Source organism: Coregonus lavaretus (assembly GCF_964263955.1).
Source record: "Coregonus lavaretus genome assembly, chromosome: 10".
Classification (NCBI taxonomy): domain Eukaryota; kingdom Metazoa; phylum Chordata; class Actinopteri; order Salmoniformes; family Salmonidae; genus Coregonus; species Coregonus lavaretus.
The window spans coordinates 18,195,056-18,219,454 of record NC_139997.1 but is presented as its reverse complement, the minus strand read 5'-3'; the positions used below and the strand labels follow the sequence as shown (position 1 = coordinate 18,219,454).

Genomic DNA, 24,399 nt, shown 5'->3' with positions numbered 1-24,399 from the left:
TGTGTTATAAAGCTCTTATATACAACAATTGAATGGAAACTCACGGATTCAGAGCAGCCTCAGAGCATTTTTCAAGTTAGTTCGTTAAAATCTTAACATCCATTTCTACATTTTTGCATTTCAATACCAAATACTGTATCAGCCATAATCACCTGGAATATGCCAGGCATGGAAATTCATGTAATGAGAACATTTATATCCTAGAGTTAATTGACACCAATTGTATGCAAACACACATTTGCAGACACACACACACACACACACACACACACACACACACACACACACACACACACACACACACACACACACACACAGTTAAGTGCAACCATGTTGATGGGATGTTTGACTAGATGAACAAACATTCTTGTTGCCTTAGGCAGGACGAAGGGTCCATTGTGACTCCTATCTCTCTCCATCTTCGTTCAGTAAAAAAAAGAAAAAACGTAATTTGGTCAGACTGTGTCCATTTTGTGTCTTCTTGAGGGGGTTCATTTTGGCTCTGGATAGATCCATCCCTTGGGTCAGTTAACTAATAAGGTGTGCATTAGAATTCATGACACAGCTCTCCGTTGCATCAGTCTGTTCTTTAGGGGGTTCACTCTGGCTCTGGTTACGTCCAATACTGTCCGTCAGTTTCCCAATATGTGCTTTCATTTGGGCTCTGCTTGTGTCCAGTTTCTCAGTTTCTTAAATGGGTTTCCTCACCAGGGGCTGAAAAGAGGAGGATTCTGCTGAGGTATGACTCTCCAATCCCATTTCCATCCCTACTCTACTAACTCTGTATTTTCTTACCCTGTTCTCTTCAACTCCTCTTATCTAGTCAGCCACCTTTAATCTCAGAAACACAGCACATCTTCACCGTTTTCACACTATCATGCTGACCCGAACCAAACTGTGCCAAACTGTGGACATTTTCTTTTCACATTGTCCTTTTCAGCTCAGTTCCAGCAACTATGATGGATGCGTAACCAGGCCAGCTCAGCACAGCTTGGTTTGGCTCGGCTCGGTTCGGCTCAGTAGTATGAAAAGCCTTCTTATTTAGTACCCATAGTTCACATTCCATGCAACCGGTGGCCATTTTGAATTGTGGTGCAGACATGGTTACAGTATTAGTCCAAATTTAACTAACAGAAACCAAGCAAACAGGCAGCCATTTTGTGTCCAAGTATCAGTTGGGTCATGAGCTCTAGTAAGTAGGCCTACTAGTAACTAAACAATGAGTGCTGTGTAAGAGAAAGTTGTGCCCAGAGAGTTGTTTGTATGTTTCTGTTTGCGCACGTGTGTTTGTGTGTGTGTGTTTGTGTGTGTACATGCGTGTGCTGTGTTTGTGTCTGTGTGTGTGTCTGTGTGTGTGTGTGTGTGTGTGTGTGTGTTTGAGTAATATAATCTGACTTTGTCTGGCCACATTGACTGACAGCTCTTAAAATGTGGGTGTAGCAGTCTCTGGCAAGGATACATGCAGCTCATGCATTTTATAAAGGGGACTAGGCTAGTCATGGCAGGTACTGCACTTACAGTGACATTTATACAATCTCCATCACACCTAGTGTAACAACGTCTCAAAAGCATCTGCAGTGCCAATGTTGATGTGTGTTTTGGATAATGTGTGTGTTTGTGTGACTGAAGGAAGGTAGAGGAAAGCCCTTCCGGGAGAACACTAAGACTTGAGAGCGCTAGAGGATGTGTGTGTCTGTGTCTCTATCGTGTGTGTGTGCGTGTCTTTTTGTGTGTGTGCACATGTGTGTCTCTCTGTGTGTGTGTGTGTGTGTACACATGTGCATGTGTGTTAGTAGGGTTGTAGTGCATCTTACCATGATAGTGGTGACCACAACAGTTCTGTTCTCCATAATTTCATTGGGATTGAGGACTTCATTCTGGATCAGAACCAGCTTGTCTGAATCCGTCCAGTAACCCATCTGGAGACAATGAGAGGACAGTGAGTGAAACGCCCAGGGTGTGTGTGTGTGTGTGTGCACAGTATGTGTGTGTGTGCGTGCGTGTTTGTGCGTGGTATGCTTTCTTTGTTGTTTGAATGTGTTTGTCATGATTACTCACCGTAGAGTACGTGTCGTTTCCAGTATATTTGTGTTAATTATGTGGTGTTAGGATCTGTGAGACTATCTGAGATATTTTGTGTGTATACATGCAAAGGATAAGAGTCACACAAATTGTATGCTTTGTTGTGTCATGTACAGTACATTAAAATGCACAATGTTTAGTTTTTTATTATAGAGTATATGAATCTGAGTCGTATAATAGGTGAGTCAAGCTAAGGAAGTTATTGTTATATACTGTTTTATACATGGTACATAATAAAGCTAGACAGGGTTTTATTTCATGCTGGTGGTGTCTGCCATTGAGCAGGAAGAAGGGGGGTGAACTGCTCCTTTCTCTCTCTGCTAAGGGTAGGAATGATTGACGAGCTCACGGGTAGGTGTGAGTGTGTTTGTGTGTGTGTGTGTGTGTGTAAGTACACGCGTGCGTGGTGTGCACACATGCATGTATGCAGAGCCAGCCAGTGGGCAGGCCCAACCACCCCTCCACTTCATCCCCCTCTCTCTCCTCCATCACTATCTCTCTCTATCTCTCCACCTCTCTCTATTCACGTACCGTAGTTGGCTGGAGTCCCGCACGTACACACACAGCACTGAAAATACTATACAGGACACGGCAAAACACACACACACACACAGGCGCACATGCACACGCATATTCTCGAAGCCTGAGTGTACTGTTCATGCAGCAATTTGAATATAGAGCTCACTAATACACAATACCCAGGTTCTACAGACACACAGACAATAATAAGATGATAAACAGATAAACAGATGTTCTCTTCTGGCATTTTAAACCATGGAAATTGAAAATGAAATGAAACAAAGTTATTTGTTATTCAAATGTTCATATTATGTTTTCAATATGATTGAGTTATTATGTTATAGTGGTATTATGGTATAGTTATTATGGTGTTAGCTAGAAAGCATGGGCAGTGATGGAAATTGAGAATAAAATGAAACATATAGTTAACATATAGTAAATAGATATTCAAACATATAGTTATTATGTTTTCAAATGACTGGGTTATGGTATGATAGCAGGACAGCGTGGGCAGTGAGGTGGGTGGACCAGTAGTCATCTTACCCGTCTGGGTCCGTTGTTCTTCAGCTCAAACACGTCCATGGTGTAGTTGACCCTGCGTCCATAGTGGTCAAACTGGACATTACCTGTTAGTCCCTGCAGCCGGACCTGTACACAGGACAAAACACTATCATCAGAGTCACAAAGAATGCAGGTATACCTTCGTCCTACTTTAAATAAGACACATTTCATAGGAAACAGTTTGTGGTATTGACAGTTTTGTCCTTTGTGGACATCATTGAGTTTGCAGAAATAAGGTATTTCATGAACCGAAATGGCTTTGAGGTGCAGTGTTAGATACCTGTTTAAGGGTGCGCTCCATGTCAATGCCCTGATTCCAGGGGGCGGCGGGGTTTGCCAGACAGTCCCCAGCGTTGCCCCGGCGAGAGATGTCAACCTTCTGCCTACGCAGGTTCCTGAAGGCCTCCGCCATCACCATCACGCCGTCATACGTCAGAGCCGACGTGTACTGGGGAACAGGAGAGAATCGTCAGGTGTGTGTGTGATGGAGGGGATGGGGTGTGCATGTGTGTGTGCGTGTGTGTGACTATGAAAAGAGAGAAAGGTTTCTGCGTGTGCGCACTGGGCATAAAATATATTATTTGCAGCAAGGAAGATTGTTGCATTGCGTGTGACGCCAAGCACCAAGTTCATTACCAATCAGATAACAATAACCCATGTCATAAAGTACATTCTGTTGTGTTTCAAAGTGGGATTAAAATGGATTTAATTAAAAAAACTCTGTAATGTCAAGGTGGAAGAAAAATTCAAACAGTTTGTAAGACAAATATGAAAAATAAAACACTAATATATCTAGATTAGATAAGAGTCAATACAATTAGTTAGAATCACCTTTGGCAGCAGCTACAGCTGTGCACCTTTCGCAGCAGTTACAGCTGTTTCTTTCTGGGTTAGTCTCTAAGAGGTTTCTACACCAGGATTATGCAACATTTTGACCATTATTCTTTTCATAATTGTTCAAGCTCTGTCAAATTGGTTGTTGATCATTGTTAGACAACCATTTTCAGGTCTTGTTATAGATTTTGCAGCAGATTTAAGTCAAAACTGTAACTCGGACGCTAAGGAACGTTCACTGTCTTCTTGGTAAGCAACTCCAGTGTAGATTTGGCTATGTGTTTTAGGTTATTGTCCTGCTGAAAGGTGAATTCATCTCCCAGTGTTTGGTGGAAAGCAGACTGAACCAGGTTTTCCTCTAGGATTTTGCCTGTGCTTAGCGCTATTCCATTTCTTTTTATTCAAAAACAATCCCTTGTCCTTATTGATGACAAGCATACCTATAAGATGATACAGCCACCACCATGCTTGAAAATATGAAGAGTGGTACTCAGTGATGTGTTGTGTTCGATTTTAACTTATTTAGGCTTGCCATAACAAAGGGGTTGAATACTTATTGACTCAAGACATTTCAGCTTTTAATTTATCATTTATTTGTAACTTCTAAAAACCTAATTCCACTTTGACATTATAGGGTACTGTGTGTAGGCCAGTGACACAAAATCTTAATTGAATCCACTTTAAATTCCGGCTGTAACACAACAAAATGTTGAAAAAGTCAAGGGGAGTGAATACTTTCTGAAAGCACTGTAACTTTGCCTCTGGCCTGGGGGAATCCTACTCATTAACCCAGCTCTCCCTCATCACTCCCTCGCTCATTACAGCTCTCTGTGGGGGGAACAGGGTGCATGTGTGTGTGGTGTGGGTAGGTAGGTGGGTAGGTAGGTAGGTAGGTAGGTAGGTAGGTAGGTAGGTAGGTGGGTGGTTGGGTGGGAGGGAGGGTGAGGGGGTCTTCTGTGTGTACACTAACGTTCAAAAGTTTGGGGTCACTTAGAAATGTCCTTGTTTTCCATGAAAACATACATGAAATTAGTTTTGAATAGGAAATATAGCAAAATGAATAGGAAATGTAGTCATTGACAAGGTTAGAAATAACTATTTTTAATTGAAATAATAATTGTGTCCTTCAAACTTTGCTTTCGTCAAAGAATCCTCCATTTGCAGCAATTACAGCCTTGCAGACCTTTGGCATTCTAGTTGTCAATTTGTTGAGGTAATCTGAAGAGATTTCGCCCCATGCTTCCTGAAGCACCTCCCACAAGTTGGATTGGCTTGATGGGCACTTCTTACGTACCATACGGTCAAGCTGCTCCCACAACAGCTCAATAGGGTTGAGATCCGGTGACTGTGCTGGCCACTCCATTATAGACAGAATACCAGCTGACTGCTTCTTCCCTAAATAGTTATTGCATAGTTTGGAGCTGGGCTTTGGGTCATTGTCCTGTTGTAGGAGGAAATTGGCTCCAATCAAGCGCCGTCCACAGGGTATGGCATGGCGTTGCAAAATGGAGTGATTGCCTTCTTTCTTCAAGATCCCTTTTACCCTGTACAAATCTCCCACTTTATCACCACCGAAGCACCCCCAGACCATCACATTGCCTCCACCGTGTTTGTCAGATGGCATCAAGCACTCCTCCAGCATCTTTTCATTTGGTCTGCGTCTCATAAATGTTCTTCTTTGTGATCCGAACACCTCAAACGTCGATTTGTCTGTCCATAACACTTTTTTCCAATCTTCCTTTGTTCAGTGACTGTGTTCTTTTGCCCATCTTAATCTTTTCTTTTTATTGGCCAGTCTGAGATATGGCTTTTTCTTTGCAACTCTGCCTAGAAGGTCAGCATCCCAGAGTCTCCTCTTCACTGTTGACGTTGAGACTCGTGTTTTGCGGGTACTATTTAATGAAACTGCCAATTGAGGACCTGTGAGGTGTCTGTTTCTCAAACTAGTCACTCTAATGTATTTGTCCTCTTGCTCAGTTGTGCACCGGGGCCTCCCACTCCTCTTTCTATTCTGGTTATAGCCAGTTGGCGCTGTTCTGTGAAGGGAGTAGTACACAGCGTTGTACGAGATCTTCAATTTCTTGGCAATTTCTCGCTTGGAATAGCCTTCATTTTTCAGAACAAGAATAGCCTGACGAGTTTCAGAAGAAAGTTCTTTGTTTCTGGCCATTTTGAGCCTGTAATCGAACCCACAATTGCTGATGCTACAGATACTCAACATATGACTCATTTCTCTCTGCCTCCTTCTTTCCACTCCTCTCCTCTTTTGACCTCACCCTCTCACCGTCCCCCCCTACTCACAAGGCAGGCAATACGCTTGACCTCATCTTTACTAGATGCTGTTCTTCTACTAATCTCACTGCAACTCCCCTCCAAGTCTCCGACCACTACTTTGTATCCTTTTCTCTCTCCCTCTCCTCCAACACTACTCACTCTGCCCCTACACAGATGGTAATGCGCCGTCGCAACCTTCGCTCTCTCTCTCCCGCTACTCTCTCCTCTTCCATCCTATCATCTCTTCCCTCTGCTCAATCCTTCTCCCTCCAATCTCCTGATTCTGCCTCCTCAACCCTCCTCTCCTCCCTTTCTGCATCCTTTGACTCTCTATGTCCCCTATCCTCCCGGCCGGCTCGGTCCTCCCCTCCAGCTCCGTGGCTTGATGACTCATTGCGAGCTCACAGAACAGAGCTCCGGGCAGCTGAGCGGAAATGGAAGAAAACTAGACTCCCTGCAGACCTGGCATCTTTTCACTCCCTCCTCTCTACATTTTCTTCATCTGTTTCTGCTGCTAAGGCCACTTTCTACCACTCTAAATTCCAAGCATCCGCCTCTAACCCTAGGAAGCTCTTTGCCACATTCTCCTCCCTGCTGAATCCCCCCCCCCCCCTCCTCCCTCTCTAAGGATGACTTCGTCAACCATTTTGAAAAGAAGGTTGACGACATCCGATCCTCGTTTGTTAAGTCAAATGACACTGCTGATCCTGCTCACACTGCCCTATCCTATGCTTTGACTTCTTTCTCCCCTCTCTCTCCAGATAAAATCTTGCGACTTGTGACGGCAGGCCGCCCAACAACCTGCCCGCTTGACCCTATCCCCTCCTCTCTTCTCCAGACCATCTCCGGTGACCTTCTCCCTTACCTCACCTCGCTGATCAACTCATCCTTGACCGCTGGCTATGTCCCTTCCGTCTTCAAGAGAGCGAGAGTTGCACCCCTTCTCAAAAAACCAACACTCGATCCCTCTGATGTCAACAACTACAGACCAGTATCCCTTCTTTCTTTTCTCTCCAAAACTATTGAGCGTGCCGTCTTTAGCCAACTCTCTTGCTATCTCTCTCAGAATGACCTTCTTGATCCAAACCAGTCAGGTTTCAAGACTGGTCATTCAACTGAGACTGCTCTTCTCTGTGTCACAGAGGCTCTCCGCACTGCTAAAGCTAACTCTCTCTCCTCTGCTCTTGTCCTTCTAGACCTGTCTGCTGCCTTTGATACTGTGAACCATCAGATCCTCCTCTCCACCCTCTCCGAGCTGGGCATCTCCGGCGCGGCTCACTCTTGGATTGCGTCCTACCTGACCGGTCGCTCCTACCAAGTGGCGTGGTGAGAAGCTGTCTCCGCACCACGTGCTCTCACCACTGGTGTCCCCCAGGGCTCAGTTCTAGGCCCTCTCCTATTCTCGCTAAACACCAAGTCACTTGGCTCTGTCATATCCTCACATGGCCTCTCCTATCATTGCTACGCTGACGACACACAACTAATCTTCTCCTTTCCCCCTTCTGATAACCAGGTGGCGAATCGCATCTCTGCATGTCTGGCAGACATATCAGTATGGATGACGGATCACCACCTCAAGCTGAACCTCGGCAAGACGGAGCTGCTCTTCCTCCCGGGGAAGGACTGCCCGTTCCATGATCTCGCCATCACGGTTGACAACTCTGTTGTGTCCTCCTCCCAGAGTGCGAAGAGCCTTGGCGTGACCCTGGACAACACCCTGTCGTTCTCCGCTAACATCAAGGCGGTGACCCGATCCTGTAGGTTCATGCTCTACAACATTCGGAGAGTACGACCCTGCCTTACACAGGAAGTGGCACAGGTCCTAATCCAGGCACTTGTCATCTCCCGTCTGGATTACTGCAACTCGCTGTTGGCTGGGCTCCCTGCCTGTGCCATTAAACCCCTACAACTCATCCAGAATGCCGCAGCCCGTCTGGTGTTCAACCTTCCCAAGTTCTCTCACGTCACCCCGCTCCTCCGCACACTCCACTGGCTTCCAGTTGAAGCTCGCATCTGCTACAAGACCATGGTGCTTGCCTACGGAGCTGTGAGGGGAACGGCACCTCCGTACCTTCAGGCTCTGATCAGTCCCTACACCCAAACGAGGGCACTGCGTTCATCCACCTCTGGCCTGCTGGCTCCCCTATCTCTGCGGAAGCATAGTTCCCGCTCAGCCCAGTCAAAACTGTTCGCTGCTCTGGCACCCCAATGGTGGAACAAGCTCCCTCACGACGCCAGGACAGCGGAGTCACTCACCACCTTCCGGAGACATTTGAAACCCCACCTCTTTAAGGAATACCTGGGATAGGATAAAGTAATCCTTCTACCCCCCCCCCCCCTTTACTCCAACCCCCCCCCCCCAAAAAAAATAAAATAAAAAACATTGTAAAGTGGTTATCCCACTGGCTATAAGGTGAATGCAGCTATTTGTAAGTCGCTCTGGATAAGAGCGTCTGCTAAATGACGTAAATGTAAATGTAAATGTAGTCTCAAGAAGGCTTCTTTAATCATCACAACAGTTTTCAGCTGTGCTAACATAATTGCAAAAGGGTTTTCTAATGATCAATAAGCCTTTTAAAATGATTAGCAAACACAACGTGCCATTGGAACACAGGACTGATGGTTGCTGATAATGGGCCTCTGTATGCCTACGTAGATATTCCATTAAAAGTCAGCCGTTTCCAGCTACAATAGGCATTTACACCATTAACAATGTCTACACTGTATTTCTGATCTATTTTATTTTATTTTAATGGACAAAAAAAATTGCTTTTCTTTCGAAAACAAGGACATTTCTAAGTGACCCCAAACTTTTTAATGGTAGTGTGTGTGTGTGTGTGTGTGTGTGTGTGTGTGTGTGTGTGTGTGTGCGGACCATCAACCCCCTGTCGGGGCAGACATGCTGCCTAAACCAATGAGGGGCGATAAACAGTTTGATAACCACCACTGATGCCACCCGCTCCCTGGGCACGAAGGTTAGCACCAACTGGCACAGGCACGCCATCAATAACAGTCTGGGCACTTGAACAGATAAGAGGGACAATCCTGCCAAGGAGTTATGAGGGTGTTGTGGCTGTTTGGTTGACCTCCATCTAGAGTGTGACCAGAACATAGTGGTGCTCCACTCAGTACAGCAATGATGAATGGTGCTACTGTAGAGCAGAGACTGAGAGGCTGTTTGGTAGGGAGAACATTGGAATGGTGATATTGGTTCAAAAACACACTCTTACACATACTGCTTGGCGTGGCACAGCAGTATAGCTTAAACAGGTCAGTCTGTCAGCTAGGGCCAATGGCCCACAGTGTGGACCAACAACAGTGCTGATCATGATGTCCTCTCCCTTCCTCCCTCCCTCCATTCATCCCTCCGTCATCCCCTCCCTCTCTCCTTCAGCCCTCCTTCCCTCTATTCCTTCCTCACTCTATCCACCCCTCCCTCTCCCTCCCTCTTTTTCTCTCCATCCATTCCCTCTCTCTCCCTCCCTCCATCACTCCCTCCCTCCTTCTCCCCTCTAGCTTCTCCTTCTCCGCTCAGAGCTTCTGACTCATGATGCGGGTGGTGGGTGACTGCTGGTCGCCGAGACCCTTAAAGAGAGAGTTATTTATTGATGTTTTAGCTTTTTTTCAACTTCTTCGTTGTTGTTTTATCCAAACCGTTTTTATGTTCCTTCGCTGGTTATTTAGCAACAACCAGAATCTCCTGGCTAGCGTTTTTGAAGCATGAAGCCATGCTAGTGAAAATTAATTGATCCAGTTAGCAGTACATCTTTGCGGTAGGCCAAGCTATTTCCCAAGGCTTTTTTGATCAGTTTCCACTGGCATCGCTACACTCTGGATGTTGTTAAATAACCAGCAAACAAGCTTAAAAAATGGTTTGGATGAAATGACGACACCCTCAGTATGCCGAAAATAAGATAGAACTTCAAAAGAGTGAACTGTCCCTTTAACCCACTGTAGTCCACCCCAGCCCACCCCAGCCGAGCCAATCCAAGCCAAGCTAAGCCTGATCACAGAGGGCGGTCCAGTGCAGTCAAGTGCAGCAGGCCAGCTAAAGTTCGCTAATGGCAATGGGCCCCTAGCAAGAGTCGAACTCCCTCAGGCATTGGGCTCTACTGTTCCAACACTGAGAAAGTCCACAGGTGTGAGACTGAGAGAGAGGATTGAGATACAATCCCATTGCCTGAACCTGGCACTTGACAGTGCCGATGAGACTGCACCACAGTTAGCAGGTACTGTAAGGTATTTTAAGTGTGTGTGTATGTGTGTGTGTGTGTGTGTGAACCTCTCCATGCCCTAGCTAACCCTGCACCTCTGCAGTTGGTCCTTAAGAATCCTAAAGCCATATAAAGTGAGCCCAGAAGGACAGTCATGGCATTGGAAAAGGTCTCAGGTCTGATCCTGATTGACTCAGGCTCAGCTCTGTCAAATCCTCCCTGGGTGCTATCCTCCAAGCCTTATAGGAGAGACAGGAGAGAACCTTAGGAGAGAGGGGAGAGGCCTTTATTACCCCAGGCATGGTGTACCATGGGAGGGGGCTGTTGCTCTTCAGTGGATGGGGGAGAAGGCAGGACATTAGTGAAGATGAGAGAGGACTTATTAACCCCCAGGTAGGGTGTTACCTTCGGGGGGCTGTCGGAGCCCGGGTACTCCCTCTGGTCAAGCTTGTTCCAGCGCTGCATCAGCTTGATGACCATGGGGTTGCTGAAGTCCACTAGCAAGCCCGACACGTTGGCCCCTCCGTGCATGAAGCGCTCCAGGTTGATGTCCTTAAACCCCTGGGGGGGGGGGGGGGGGGGGGGGGGGCGAGATGGAGCGTTAGGGATGGATGGAGGCAGAGGGCAGGGAAGAAGAGAGAGAGAGAGAGAGAGAATTACATTTATAGATAGAGGTAAGGAGAGTGATGGAGGTAGGCAAAAGGTAAATAGAAAGAGGGATAGAAATAAAGCAAGGTATGGGGAGAGAGAGAGAGGGAGTGGGAGAGAGGCAAAGAGAGAGAGAAAGAGAGAGAAACAGAGACAGGACACTGTATGTGATACCACAACATAAAAGGACACCAAACAGTGCTCAGAATTCTCCCCTAGCCTTTTCTAAGATCACCGGTTGGGTCTGAATTGTGTCGACTCCCTGCTTCAATAGCAGAGGGCTGGTAAGAAGGATTGTGCCAACAGTAATCTCTCCCAGCCAAGTGCTCTGATGCCTCCAATGCTGTGTCACACACACGCAAACGCACACACACTCACACCCACACACACTTACGCATGCACACACTCACCCACTCACGCAAGTATGCACATACGGTAGATGCACACACACACGTAAACACACACACGCTGAGCTGTCTTTCTCTGGACATCATTAATACACTGTCACTGTGGAAATGGGCTGAATACTAATTACATAGATGAGAAGAGAGAGAGGAGAGAGATAGAGATATAGAGAGAGAGAGAGAGAGAGAGAGAGAGAGAGAGAGAGAGAGAGAGAGAGAGAGAGAGAGAGAGAGAGAGAGAGAGAGAGAGAGAGAGAGAGAGAGAGAGAGAGAGAGAGAGAGAGAAAGGGTGTAGTCAAGACATGCCAGGATTTTTCCCTCACCAAATTAGCCATGATGTAATGGTAGCCTTTGACATGTTTTCCGACGCTGACAATCTGCGAGAGAAGGGAGGGAGAAACGTTAAGTCAACCCGACTGGAAAGGGACAAACGTTCGACAAACGTTAAGTGAAGCCGACTGAATTAGCATTAGCATGCTTAATTGGCTGTCAGTTGAATGACAACCCAGTGTGAGCGGCTTGTCACCGAGTGAACATTGTCTTTCATGGGGAGAAATCAGACGTGCAGACTGTCTAAACAAATGAGCAGGCATCCGGATGAGTGCCACACAAGGAAATAGATAGACAGACACTCTCTGAGGCGAGGCAAGACATGACAATTCTCCCGGCACGGAGAGAGAGACAGAGAATGTTTATTGAATCATTGTCATCATCATCATTGAACACAAGCAGATTTCAAGTAGCTAAACAGACTTTGAACTCAAGACAGCTGCTGCTTATGTCACCATGTAGTATGACTTTGCTTATAGATGATTTGTGAGGTACAGTGTCTATGTACTGATTATTAAGACTTTATGAATGCTCCGTAAAGCATTCATTGTTGTTTGTTTTAGCATAATGTGTTTGAATGCACCACTTACAAATACAATCCACTAGCATTGCTCCAATTCTCCAAAAATGTGAGCTCGATTTTTCTGGACTTTGCTAAATAACCAGGTAACAAAATTTAAAACGGTTTGGAGGAAACAATAACACTGGAGGGTTAGGGAAAACAAATGATAATAATGACCCTTTAAAAGGGGACCCATGCAGAGGAAAAAAAAGAAGAAAGATTTGAGCTGCTGATTTAGATGTTGTGTGTACTGATGCCTACTGAGATATGATGGGTACTGTTGGTGGTGTGCCCGGGGATCACAAACACACACACACTCACATACACACCAAGTCGTTAGCACAGTGACAGATGCCGGAGCAGAGATTTGCTGAATAATTGAAACGTGAGATAGAGACACTGGTTGCCTGGGGGGCGGTGGATGAGTACATTATGAAACAGAGAAGGGGGTTATTCCGTTAATTCAACTCCGACTACATATAGGCAACTGAGTGGCGCATAGCCACGGGAAGAATTTTGCGGGTATGGGTGCTGCGTTTTGCCCGCGCTGCAGACGGCTATATTGGTCCGCTAATGCAGGACTATTAAAGGCAGAGTGCACTACTTTTGTGAAAAAATATTTTGTTCATTTAAAAAATATATACACTGTATATATATTTTTTATTCTGATTTTTCATGGGGTGCTGCACCACCCTCAGCATCACTACTTCCCGTGGCTATGGATTGGAGCCAGAAGATATCCAAACATCTAGAATTTGACCTATTACCACTGACTGGAATGAACTAATAATAATAATAATAATATGCCATTTAGAAGACGCTTTTATCCAAAGCGACTTACAGTCGTGTGTGCATACATTTTTGTGTATGGGTGGTCCCGGGGATCGAACCCACTACCTTGGCGTTACAAGCGCCGTGCTCTACCAGCTGAGCTACAGAGGACCACTATACCTAAACCTGAGTATTTTGGGGTCTGTATAGTGAAATATGACCTAATTGTGTTTGGTACAATCTGGGCCATCTCGGTTTATACAAAATAATAATAATTCATAATGTTTTAGCAAATTTATTCAACTTAATTCAAATAAGCACTCTAGAATTGTAAAATCCACTGCAGCTCTCAAATTAAAATGAAAAAAAAAATGTTTCCTCTAGTTATTTGCTTTACCAAATGGTTCTGTCACCTGTTTTAGATTGCACAGATTGATTACATGATTGATTGCATAATTGTGACTAGTTTCAGGAAACTAGACGTATGTTGCGCGTCACTAATTCACAGGAGAGGCATGTAAACATTAATTTTTTATCCCAAAACATTTCTGGGGCAGAAATGCCTTCTGGAACATGTGAACTTCATGTGCCTTAATAACAAATGTATATGCCATCTGTATATACAAATAGAATTGTTACATTTCGAGCCTAGTTGGTTTAGCCCCGAAAAAAGACAGGAACCTTCCCGCTAGCCATGATTGGCTGAGATAATGGATGGGCTGGACATGCCAAGAGATGAGTTCGGATTGGTCTGCCATGTAGCACGCTTCTGTCTATAACATGAGTTGCTCAGTATGTGCAGGTAATCCTTTCTAACGCTGCTTTTTTTAAAGATGCTCTCCACTTTCTGGAGGACCGAGTTTTGAAATCAGTGGAATGTCCGGTGGAAGCAGGGTATGATAGCTAAGGAGATGGAAAAGTTCTGGCGTTTGATTGCAAATATGCGGAGGGAGTCGAAAAGAGAACACGCCAGAAGGCTGTTGTATAAAACACCTGTCTCCGGATTACATCTTCAAACTAAGGGCAACCATGGCATCTGTGACAGAGAGGGAGAAGCGTTCATCCATGTATTCGTGTAAGAGAGTCTAGCTAGCTACATTTTCAGATATTATACATTTATAATTTTGTCAGAAAGTCATTTTCATTGCAAGTTCAAGCGTACTGTTAGCTAGCTAACTAACGTTAGCTGGCTGGCTCGCTAGCTAACGTTATGTGTATGATCTGTCTAGTATTATTATTTGTATCTCAGAGCCATTTGCATTCCTAGTTATAGCCTAATGTTAGCTAGCTAGCTATCTAGCATTGAACCTAGTTGGTTAGTTTTAGCTACCAGCAGATTCATGCAGGATAGTAACGTTATGTGTTGGGATTATGGTTAATTGTTTAGCTAGCTAGCTACATGTCTAAACAAAAGACTCCACTATGCAAGTGTTTACACCTTCTGTATCCTGTGCATGTGACAAATAAACTTAGATTTTATTTGATATAGTGTGTGTTTACCAGAGTCGGTAATGTGAAGAACAACATGACCTGCACCAAAGTCAAATTAGGATATAATGTTAGGCCAATGAGACAGTGTACAAGTTCAAAAATTCTCCGGTAGAATGCCCTGCTTTTATTTCGTTTCACTCACAACCGTAAGCTATTTTCTGTAATTAGCTCACCATTAACTTGTAAATAATGATCTTGTTGTGACATTATTTTCCTGTAATAATGAATACATATGAGCTAAAGTTAAGACGTTGTCAGCTATATGATATGGTCATTATTTGAACTACATTAGCTAGCTAGCTAACAAGCTAGAAACTAACCAAAACATTGTTTAGAAAGTTGCTTTTAGTTGCCTGGTTTGCTAGATTTACATAATCAATTCATTTTTAAACGGATGGGTTTATTGGTGTTAAAATACACCAGTTATGCTATTTTGTACCACCAGGCTGCTGATGTCATGCAGCCTGTCGCTTTTGTGTTTATACTTTTTCATAACGATAACAAAAATGTTGATGTCAGACAACAATAGAATGTTCGACAACTGTCTACTGACATGTCGATAGACGTAGTATAAACCAGCCTTTAGTCTTGAAATCTTTGGTTGTTTAGTACACTCCCGTAACCACTCTGTTTAGCACATGGCATCACATGTGAATCCTTAAAGAGATGGGTGGGGCTAAGGCTGAAGAGGGTGCGAACGATGCTGAATGGGTGTAGACAAAGAAGAGTTCTCCAGTAGGTGTACCAAAACATTCAAGAGCCATTTTCTCAAAAGTGGGGTTACAAGTTTATAAACTTTCAAAGCAGAATTATTTTCCCATTGTTCCTCAACTGTAGTGTATGATATACAATTTTCCATCTCTGAGTCTCTACTTTTATCCAATGTAAAAAACACAATTTCAAATGTTGCTACATGAGATCAAATTTAGCCGGTCGGTCACAATTGATTGATTGATTAATTCACCTACTCCAGCCTGTTGGTGAGCCTCTCGAACTTCTCCTGTCTGACTGCCTAACTGCCTAACTGCCTAACTGCCTAACTGCCTAACTGCCTAACTGCCTAACTGCCTAACTGTCTAACTGCCTAAGTGCCTAACTGCCTAACTGCCTAACTGCCTAAGTGCCTAACTGTCTAACTGTCTAACTGCCTAAGTGCCTAACTGCCTAACTGCCTAACTGCCTAACTGCCTAACTGCCTAAGTGCCTAACTGTCTAACTGTCTAACTGCCTAAGTGCCTAACTGTCTAACTGTCTAACTGCCTGCCTAACTGCCTAACTGCCTAACTGCCTAACTGCCTAACTGCCTAAGTGCCTAACTGTCTAACTGTCTAACTGCCTAAGTGCCTAACTGCCTAAGTGCCTAACTGCCTGCCTAACTGCCTAACTGCCTAAGTGCCTAAGTGCCTAAGTGCCTAAGTGCCTAACTGTCTAACTGTCTAACTGCCTAAGTGCCTAAGTGCCTAACTGCCTAACTGCCTAAGTGCCTAAGTGCCTAAGTGCCTAACTGTCTAACTGTCTAACTGCCTAAGTGCCTAACTGCCTAACTGTCTAACTGCCTAAGTGCCTAACTGCCTAACTGCCTAAGTGCCTAACTGCCTAAGTGCCTAACTGCCTAACTGCCTAAGTGCCTAACTGCCTAACTGCCTTCCTTCCTCTCTGCCTGTCTGCCTTGACTGACTGACTGGCTGACTGATCTCACCTGCTCCAGCATGTTGGTGAGCCTCTCGGCCTCCAGGTCGATAACAAATTTCTTCTCCTGCCGTCGGTCCAGGTCCTCCAGGAGGCGCCGGTAGGCCGCATCGTTGAACTTCTCCACACAGATGGCGCTCACCTGCCAGCTGTTCTGGCCCGCCTTCTCCATGATGGCCTGCAGTATGGCGTAACCTGAGGGACCAACAGCCAATCAGATCACAGCATGTCATTCCAATCATTTATTTACATAGGGACAATTAAAACATTGGCATATTGAATGTATAACAGTCAGATGCATTGCACCATCACATCTGATCTTACACTAATTTACAGTGCCTGTCCCCAAATCAGCAGTAAAGTACATGTACAAAAGGTTATAAGGCATAAAAGGTTATAAACATTTTGGGCCCAATCCTAATCGTAACTAAATTCAAATGAAATTGAACCCAACCATGCTTCCATTTGGCTGGGAAATGTTGTGGCACAGAAGGTCTCAAATGGAACCAATGAACCATGTTGCTGATTATTACTGACATCATCAAACTGACGCCACAATCTAAAAACCCTGGCTTTACATAAACAACAAGCACGCGCTCCCACAAGAAACTCTGCATCCAATTAGACCTTTTTCTCTGTGTTGAGTTCAGAGTTCTAACCCTTTGCTACTATGCAGATTCTTAATACTAACTAGTCCAGCAACAAAAACCCCATAATTGAGAAGATGGCATAGTCTCTTTGATCAGCGATTGGTGGAGTGGTAGGAACCATTGGGATTCTAGAGGGGGGACCCTGGGCTGCTGGGGCCAGACGGAGCCTTGTATAAATAGAGGGATGATAGAGAGATGAGAAGAAGTCAGGGGAGCCCCACACGGCGCTTCCTCTGTCCTCTCCAACAGGAACAGATGTCCCCCTTAAACGGCCCTTCCTGGTGGCCATCACAATCTGGCAACCTTTCTCCCTCTGCTCCCAATTAGTAGATTAACCTGTGCTCGAATATCCACGTCTGGCAACCCAACCCCCCTTTCTCACTCTCTATTTTCCTGTGCACCCTATTAGAGTTGTGTCTCTCTGTCTGTCTGTGCCAGGAGGACAAGGACGATGGTCGGTCACACACACCACTGCCTCAGCTTAAAACAATAATAACAAATATTGAATATTAAAACATTCAATCTACCTGCAGTGAAGCCGCTCAACATCTACATCACATTCAGTCATCTAACAGACTCCCATCCAGAGCGACCCACAGGAGCAACCAGGGTCAAGCACCCCACCCAAGGGCACGTCGACAGATCTCACACCAAGTCAAAACGGGGACCCGAACCAGCGACCTATCGGCCACCGGCCCAAGCTACCAACCGCCAGGCCACCAACAATCAAAGATCCCCCCACAGTTCCCTGAAAGCTGCCCCTCAACCATCCAAGTTCCCAGAGAGCTGCCCCATCCCCCCCCCGAAAAAAATACCTTTCCCTCCATTCCCCAGCCACAAACCCCCCACCCCCCCAAGCCACCCCCCCCCCCATGCACCAACAACCAACAAAATGAACAAAAGAGAAAAAAGAGAACAACAAAGGAAAACAACAACAGAAAACAACAATGCAAAAACAAAAGACATCAAGCTTCTCTTCTCATGTCAGTGATATCACTGCAATTACACAGTGGAGATGAAAGCAAAGCCCATAATAGGCCCTGTCAACAAATAACCTAAGTGCAACCATTAAGGCTCATACAGTATAGATGAGGCACAGAAACACACACACAAGCACGTGCACGCATGCATACACAAACGCGCACACACACACACACAGACACACACACACACACACAAACACACAAGCCCTCCCCACACACACACGCTCTCTCTCCTTACTGTGAGGCCTATGGCAGACACATAACAGCCCACTGCAGCAACAGTAATTCCTTTCTATGTAATGATACAAAATCCTATATTGTTCAATTTGCAATCACAGGCCTCAGTCCCCCTATACCAGCCCCACCAACCAGAGACGAGTGCGGAGGCCTGCTTTCCTGCTTGTCCGCCCACCTTTCTACCCGCCTGCCTGCCTTTCTACACACCTTTTTTTCTGCCTTCCCGCCACTGATTACAAGCTGATAAATCTGTAGCCTGGGGCTGTGTGTAGAGCAGCAGCTACCCACAATCAGCATCAGCATCATAGCACTAGCTGCCTGCCTGCCTGCACCACAGAATAGCACAGAGTACAGCCTCCCTTCCCCCATTTCCTTCTCCCGCTCCTCATTGCACACTGCCATTCACTGCCACTAGGAGGCAGTGGTTATATGAAATGAATGACTTTCAATGAGCGCTGGTCTACTGCAGTAAACTAGAGGGAGATGGAGAGTGATGGAGAGGGGACGAATGTAGTCCGGGTGGAGAGAGAGAGCACAATACTTTTCCTGAGAGACCTAACCTTTTAAACTAAGTCATTCATCATGACCTGGAGACACGGCTGTTTGGAACACATCCGTCTACTGGAGAAAGATAGACAGAGAGAGTGAGACAGAGAGAGAGAGAGAGTGTGTGTGTGTATATTGCAACGAGAAGGAGAAGGAGAAGGAGTAGTCTACTCCGAGTAGATAAAAAAAAATAATAAGCTTATGGCGAGATTCACTACTTCCAAAGCTGAGTGGTAAAAAAAAATATCTCTCCACTGATCTGCAGTTAACTCAGTTAGGACAGTAACAGATTGGAAAAGGTTGCTGAGTAGAGTACTGCTGGTACAGGAGAAGTCTAGAGCAAGATAATCCAAGCCTAACCGGGTCATAGATAGGAAGGTGGATAACACTTATTATTATCCCAATGGGCAGTTCTGGTTGTAAGGTGGTTGTAATGATGTAATTTTAACCAGCTTTGTCCACAGGGATGAAAGTGACGCAGACAATTGGAAGAAAGAAATGCATGAGGAAAATACATTACGCTGAGATGGTGGACGGGGCAACTCTAGTCTACGGGGGTGCAGGATATGTCAGTGGACGGGGCAACTCAAATCTACGAGGGTGCGGGATATTTTAGTACTCCACGCTGGTTGGTGACACCTTGACAGCTGCAGTGTCAATACAGACATCGATGCATGTGGTGAAACAGTGGCCTTTTCTCACTGTGCAACAACAGCCCCTGTTTAGGCCTTCAGTGGAGCTAGGCAGCTGGTGTTGTGACAGTCACAGCAGAAACAGCAATAGCAGGAGTAGTAGTAATTACAGCAGTGACCCCAATAGGAGCTGTCCCTTCAGCACACCCTTTGTAGCAGTAGCTACAGCACTATCACAGAGTTTCTAAATTCAGAGGCCCAACATCACAAGACCTCTGGGAACGCTTGCGAAGCATACTCGGCAGATCAGACCGGGGTTTGAGAAGTCAAAGGGAGAAGTGATTTTTTAAAACATTTCTTGAAATCTAAAGGCAAAACCTACATTCGAGCCAATTTCTTAAGTAGCTGAAACTGTCATTTTTACAACCTTGTGAAAGTGACAAACTGACACGTTTTCATTTTCATCAAAAACAACTTTATATTGAAGGAGTGCCTTTGTAAAATTGACTGTGTCCATAAAATGAATATAGTATGTATAAGCTGGAAGTAGAGGCCTAAACATTGTTGTTCACTAGTTTACTCCAATGTACAGTGAGGGAAAAAATGTATTTGATCCCCTGCTGATTTTGTATGTTTGCCCACTGACAAAGACATGTTCAGTCTATAATTTTAATGGTAGGTTTATTTGAACAGTGAGAGACAGAATAACAACAACAAAAATCCAGAAAAACGCATGTCAAAAATGTTATAAATTGATTTGCATTTTAATGAGGGAAATAAGTATTTGACCCCTCTGCAAAACATGACTTAGTACTTGGTGGCAAAACCCTTGTTGGCAATCACAGAGGTCAGACGTTTCTTGTAGTTGGCCACCAGGTTTGCACACATCTCAGGAGGGATTTTGTTCCACTCCTCTTTGCAGATCTAGGCTAGGCCACTCCAGGACCTTAATGTGCTTCTTCTTGAGCCACTCCTTTGTTGCCTTGGCCGTGTGTTTTGGGTCATTGTCATGCTGGAATACCCATCCACGACCCATTTTCAATGCCCTGGCTGAGGGAAGGAGGTTCTCACCCAAGATTTGACGGTACATGGCCCCGTCCATCGTCCCTTTGATGCGGTGAAGATGTCCTGTCTCCTTAGCAGAAAAACACCCCCAAAGCATAATGTTTCCACCTCCATGTTTGACGGTGGGGATGGTGTTCTTGGGGTCATAGGCAGCATTCCTCCTCCTCCAAACACGGCGAGTTGAGTTGATGCCAAAGAGCTCGATTTTGATGTCATCTGACCACAACACTTTCACCCAGTTCTCCACTGAATCATTCAGATGTTCATTGCCAAACTTCAGACGGCCCTGTATATGTGCTTTCTTGAGCAGGGGGACCTTGCGGGTGCTGCAGGATTTCAATCCTTCACAGCGTAGTGTGTTACCATTTGTTTTCTTGGTGACTATGGTCCCAGCTGCCTTGAGATCATTGACAAGATCCTCCCGTGTAGTTCTGGGCTGATTCCTCACCGTTCTCATGATCATTGCAACTCCACAAGGTGAGATCTTGCATGGAGCCCCAGGCCGAGGGAGGTTGACAGTTCTTTTGTGTTTCTTCTATTTGCGAATAATCGCACCAACTGTTGTCACCTTCTCACCAAACTGCTTGGCGATGGTTTTGTAGCCCATTCCAGCCTTGTGTAGGTCTACAATGTTGTCCCTGACATCCTTGGAGAGCTCTTTGGTCTTGGCCATGGTGGAGAGTTTGGAATCTGATTGATTGATTGCTTCTGTGGACAGGTGTCTTTTATACAGGTAACAAGCTGAGATTAGGAGCACTCCCTTTAAGAGTGTGCTCCTAATCTCAGCTCATTACCTGTATAAAAGACACCTGGGAGCCAGAAATCTTTCTGATTGAGAGGGGGTCAAATACTTATTTCCCTCATTAAAATGCAAATCAATTTATAACATTTCTGACATGCGTTTTTCTGGATTATTTTGTTGTTATTCTGTCTCTCACTGTTCAAATAAACCTACCATTAAAATTATAGACTGATCATTTCTTTGTTAGTGGGCAAACGTACAAAATCAGCAGGGGATCAAATACTTTTTTCCCTCACTGTATATGTCTATATATGCATTTATATTTACGCCCCAAAAAAAAAAAAAGGAGTGCCTTTGATTTGATGGCTTGCACATGCGCAGACACGACCGTTAGACCAGATGACGTGTTTCTGTGAATGAGCTTAGCTACCTAACGTTGCCATGACATCACCTACAAGCGTGATCAGGATTTCTATTGGAGAAGCAGTTTCTACACATTTTCATAATGTACTATCTTTGGCAGTATCCCCAATATGAGCTGTCCATTCAGCACCCCCACTGAAGCAGTAGTTACAGCAGTATCCCCAATATGAGCTGTCCACTCAAAACCACCACTGAGTAGGCTGCTGTAGTTACAGCTTTAGCTGTATCCCCAAATAGGAGCTGTCCGTTGAGCACGACCATAGACGGGTTGGTTGTTTAGCAACAAAACCAACGCGTGAGCAAATATGGGGCAAAACAGATGGGGTTGGCTTAGATTGTTGACAACATTTAAACTATATTTAATCTCCAATGCTTATTGAAAACATAAATCCATTTGCACAATGAGCACTTGTTGTCTCTCAAATACATTGGTACAGTTGTTGGTTAGCTAGCTAGCGAATTACAAGACATGGTATCAAAAACAAGATCAAACTAGCTGAAATGAGCGACCTACGATTCCCCCAAGGCAGTTTCTTTTCATTGTTGCTAGCTACACTGCTCGTCGAATATCTCATTCCAAAATCATGGGTATTAATATGGAATTGGTCCCTCCTTTGCTGCTATAACAACCTCCACTCTTCTGGGAAGGCTATCCACTAGATGTTGGAACGTTGCTGCGGGGACGTGCTTCCATTCAGCCACAAGAGCATTAGTGAGGTCGGGCACTGATGTTGGTCGATTAGGCCTGCCACGCAGTCAGCGTTCGATGGGGTTGAGGTCAGGGCTCTGTGCAGGCCAGTCAAGTTCTTCCACAGCGATCTCGACAAACCATTTCTGTATGGACCTCGCTTTGTGCACGGGGGCATTGTCATGCTGAAACAGGAAAGGGCCTTCCCCAAACTGTTGCCACAAAGTTGTAAGCATAGAATCGTCTAGAATGTCATTGTATTGTGTCGCGTTAAGAATTATCTTAACTGGAACTAAGTGGCCTAGCCCAAACCGTGAAAAACAGCCCCAGACCATCATTCCTACTCCACCAAACTTTACAGTTGGCACTATCTATTGGGGCAGGTAGCATTCTCCTAGCATCCGCCAAACCCAGATTAGTCCGTCGGACTGCCAGATGGTGAAGCGTGATTCATCACTCCATAGAATGCATTTCAACTGCTCCATAGTCCAATGGCGGCGAGCTTTACACCACTCGAGCCGACGCTTGGCATTGCGCATGGTGATCTTAGGCTTGTGTGCGCCTGCTCGGCCATGGAAACCCATTTCATGAAGCTCCCGACTAACAGAAGCAGTGTGGAACTCGGTAGTGAGTATTGCAACTGAGGACAGACGATTTGTATACGCGCTACGCGCTTCAGCACTCGGCAGTCCCGTTCTGTGAGCTTATGTGGCCAACCACTTAGCGGCTGAGCCATTGTTGCTCCTAGACGTTTCCACTTCACAATAACAGCGCTTACAGTTGACCGGGGCAGCTCTAGCAGGGCAGACATTTTATGAACTGACTTGTTGGAAAGGTGGCATCCTATGACGGCGCCACGTTGAACGTCACTGAGCTCTTCAGTATGGGCCATTATACTGCCTAAGTTTCCTATGGAGATTGCATGGCTGTGTGCTCGATTTTATACATCTGTCAGCAATGGGTGTGGCTGAAATAGCCGAATCCACTAATTTGAAAGGGTGTCCACATACTTTGGCCATATAGTGTATCTGTCCATCCAGAATCAAAACAACACACAACGTTCTGCCCCATTGAAGAGCGAAGCATTGTTTTCGTGACACTGCCAGCTAACCCGTCTGTTGAGCAGGCTGCTGTCAGTATCAGCACCTGTGACAGCTTCACACCATGCAGAGCACATACAGATGATATTGTGCTGCAATCAGGGCCCGTATTCATAAAGTGTTTCAGAATAGGACTGCTGATCTAGGACCAGTTTTGCCTTTTACGATCATAATGAATAAGATTATATGGACAGGGGTGACCTGATTCTACATCAGTACTCTAACTCTGGGACACTTGGGCCCTGACCAACCGCCGGAAAAGACTTGGCCATCGTTTATGCCTGCTGGTTCGGTGATGTGTTTGGAGTGTGTCTTGAGTGGTTTTGGAGTGACCTGGCTGCGCTTGATCATTTAATCATGTTTCAAAACATGACTAAAAGTAATCATGTTGATCTCATGGAGTGTCAGCCCTTGCAGCCATAGCTTCAGTATTCATTTGAGAGTGGTAAAAAATGTCCATCCCCATCCCTAAGCTTTATAGCAAACCACGTGACGGGGCTGCTGTTTGGACGAATAATGATTTAAGGGGCTTTAACGTAGTCGGCATGTCCTTGGCATGACTATTGCCACAGATTCAGGGACAAAACTGATCCTAGATCACGCTTAGTAGGTACATACTGTATGCTTTGGGAGTATTTATTGACTGTTTGAACTGAAGATGTTATTAAGGGCTATTTCTGTCATGTTCAACTGATATGAGGTATGCGGTATAGTGTACCTACATTCCTTCTGGGTTGAAACACATCTGAGAACAGGGTGAACCATTATTGATAGTTGTAAGACAAGGAGAGAGAGAGAGGGATAAGGAGGGAGAGAGTGTGAGAGAGAGAGAGAGAGAGAGAGAGAGAGAGAGAGAGAGAGAGAGAGAGAGAGAGAGAGAGAGAGAGAGAGAGAGAGAGAGAGAGAGAGAGGAGAGAGAGAGAGAGAGGCGAGAGAGAGAGAGAGAGGGCGAGA

The 24,399-nt window shown here is 45.3% G+C and overlaps 1 protein-coding gene across 1 annotated transcript in view; it reads right to left on the bottom strand.

Moving 5' to 3' along the window:
- The window catches only part of LOC311135926 (glutamate receptor 4), a gene marked incomplete at both ends in the record, with an annotated part of 219,263 nt that overhangs the window by 81,412 nt on the left and 113,452 nt on the right, over window positions 1-24,399 (bottom strand). The window contains 6 exons of the mRNA XM_084169955.1: window positions 1,815-1,919; window positions 3,145-3,249; window positions 3,443-3,610; window positions 10,890-11,045; window positions 11,860-11,913; window positions 16,390-16,574. Coding sequence (XP_084026081.1) covers window positions 1,815-1,919; window positions 3,145-3,249; window positions 3,443-3,610; window positions 10,890-11,045; window positions 11,860-11,913; window positions 16,390-16,574 — 773 coding nt within the window. The remainder of the gene's footprint in view (window positions 1-1,814; window positions 1,920-3,144; window positions 3,250-3,442; window positions 3,611-10,889; window positions 11,046-11,859; window positions 11,914-16,389; window positions 16,575-24,399) is intronic.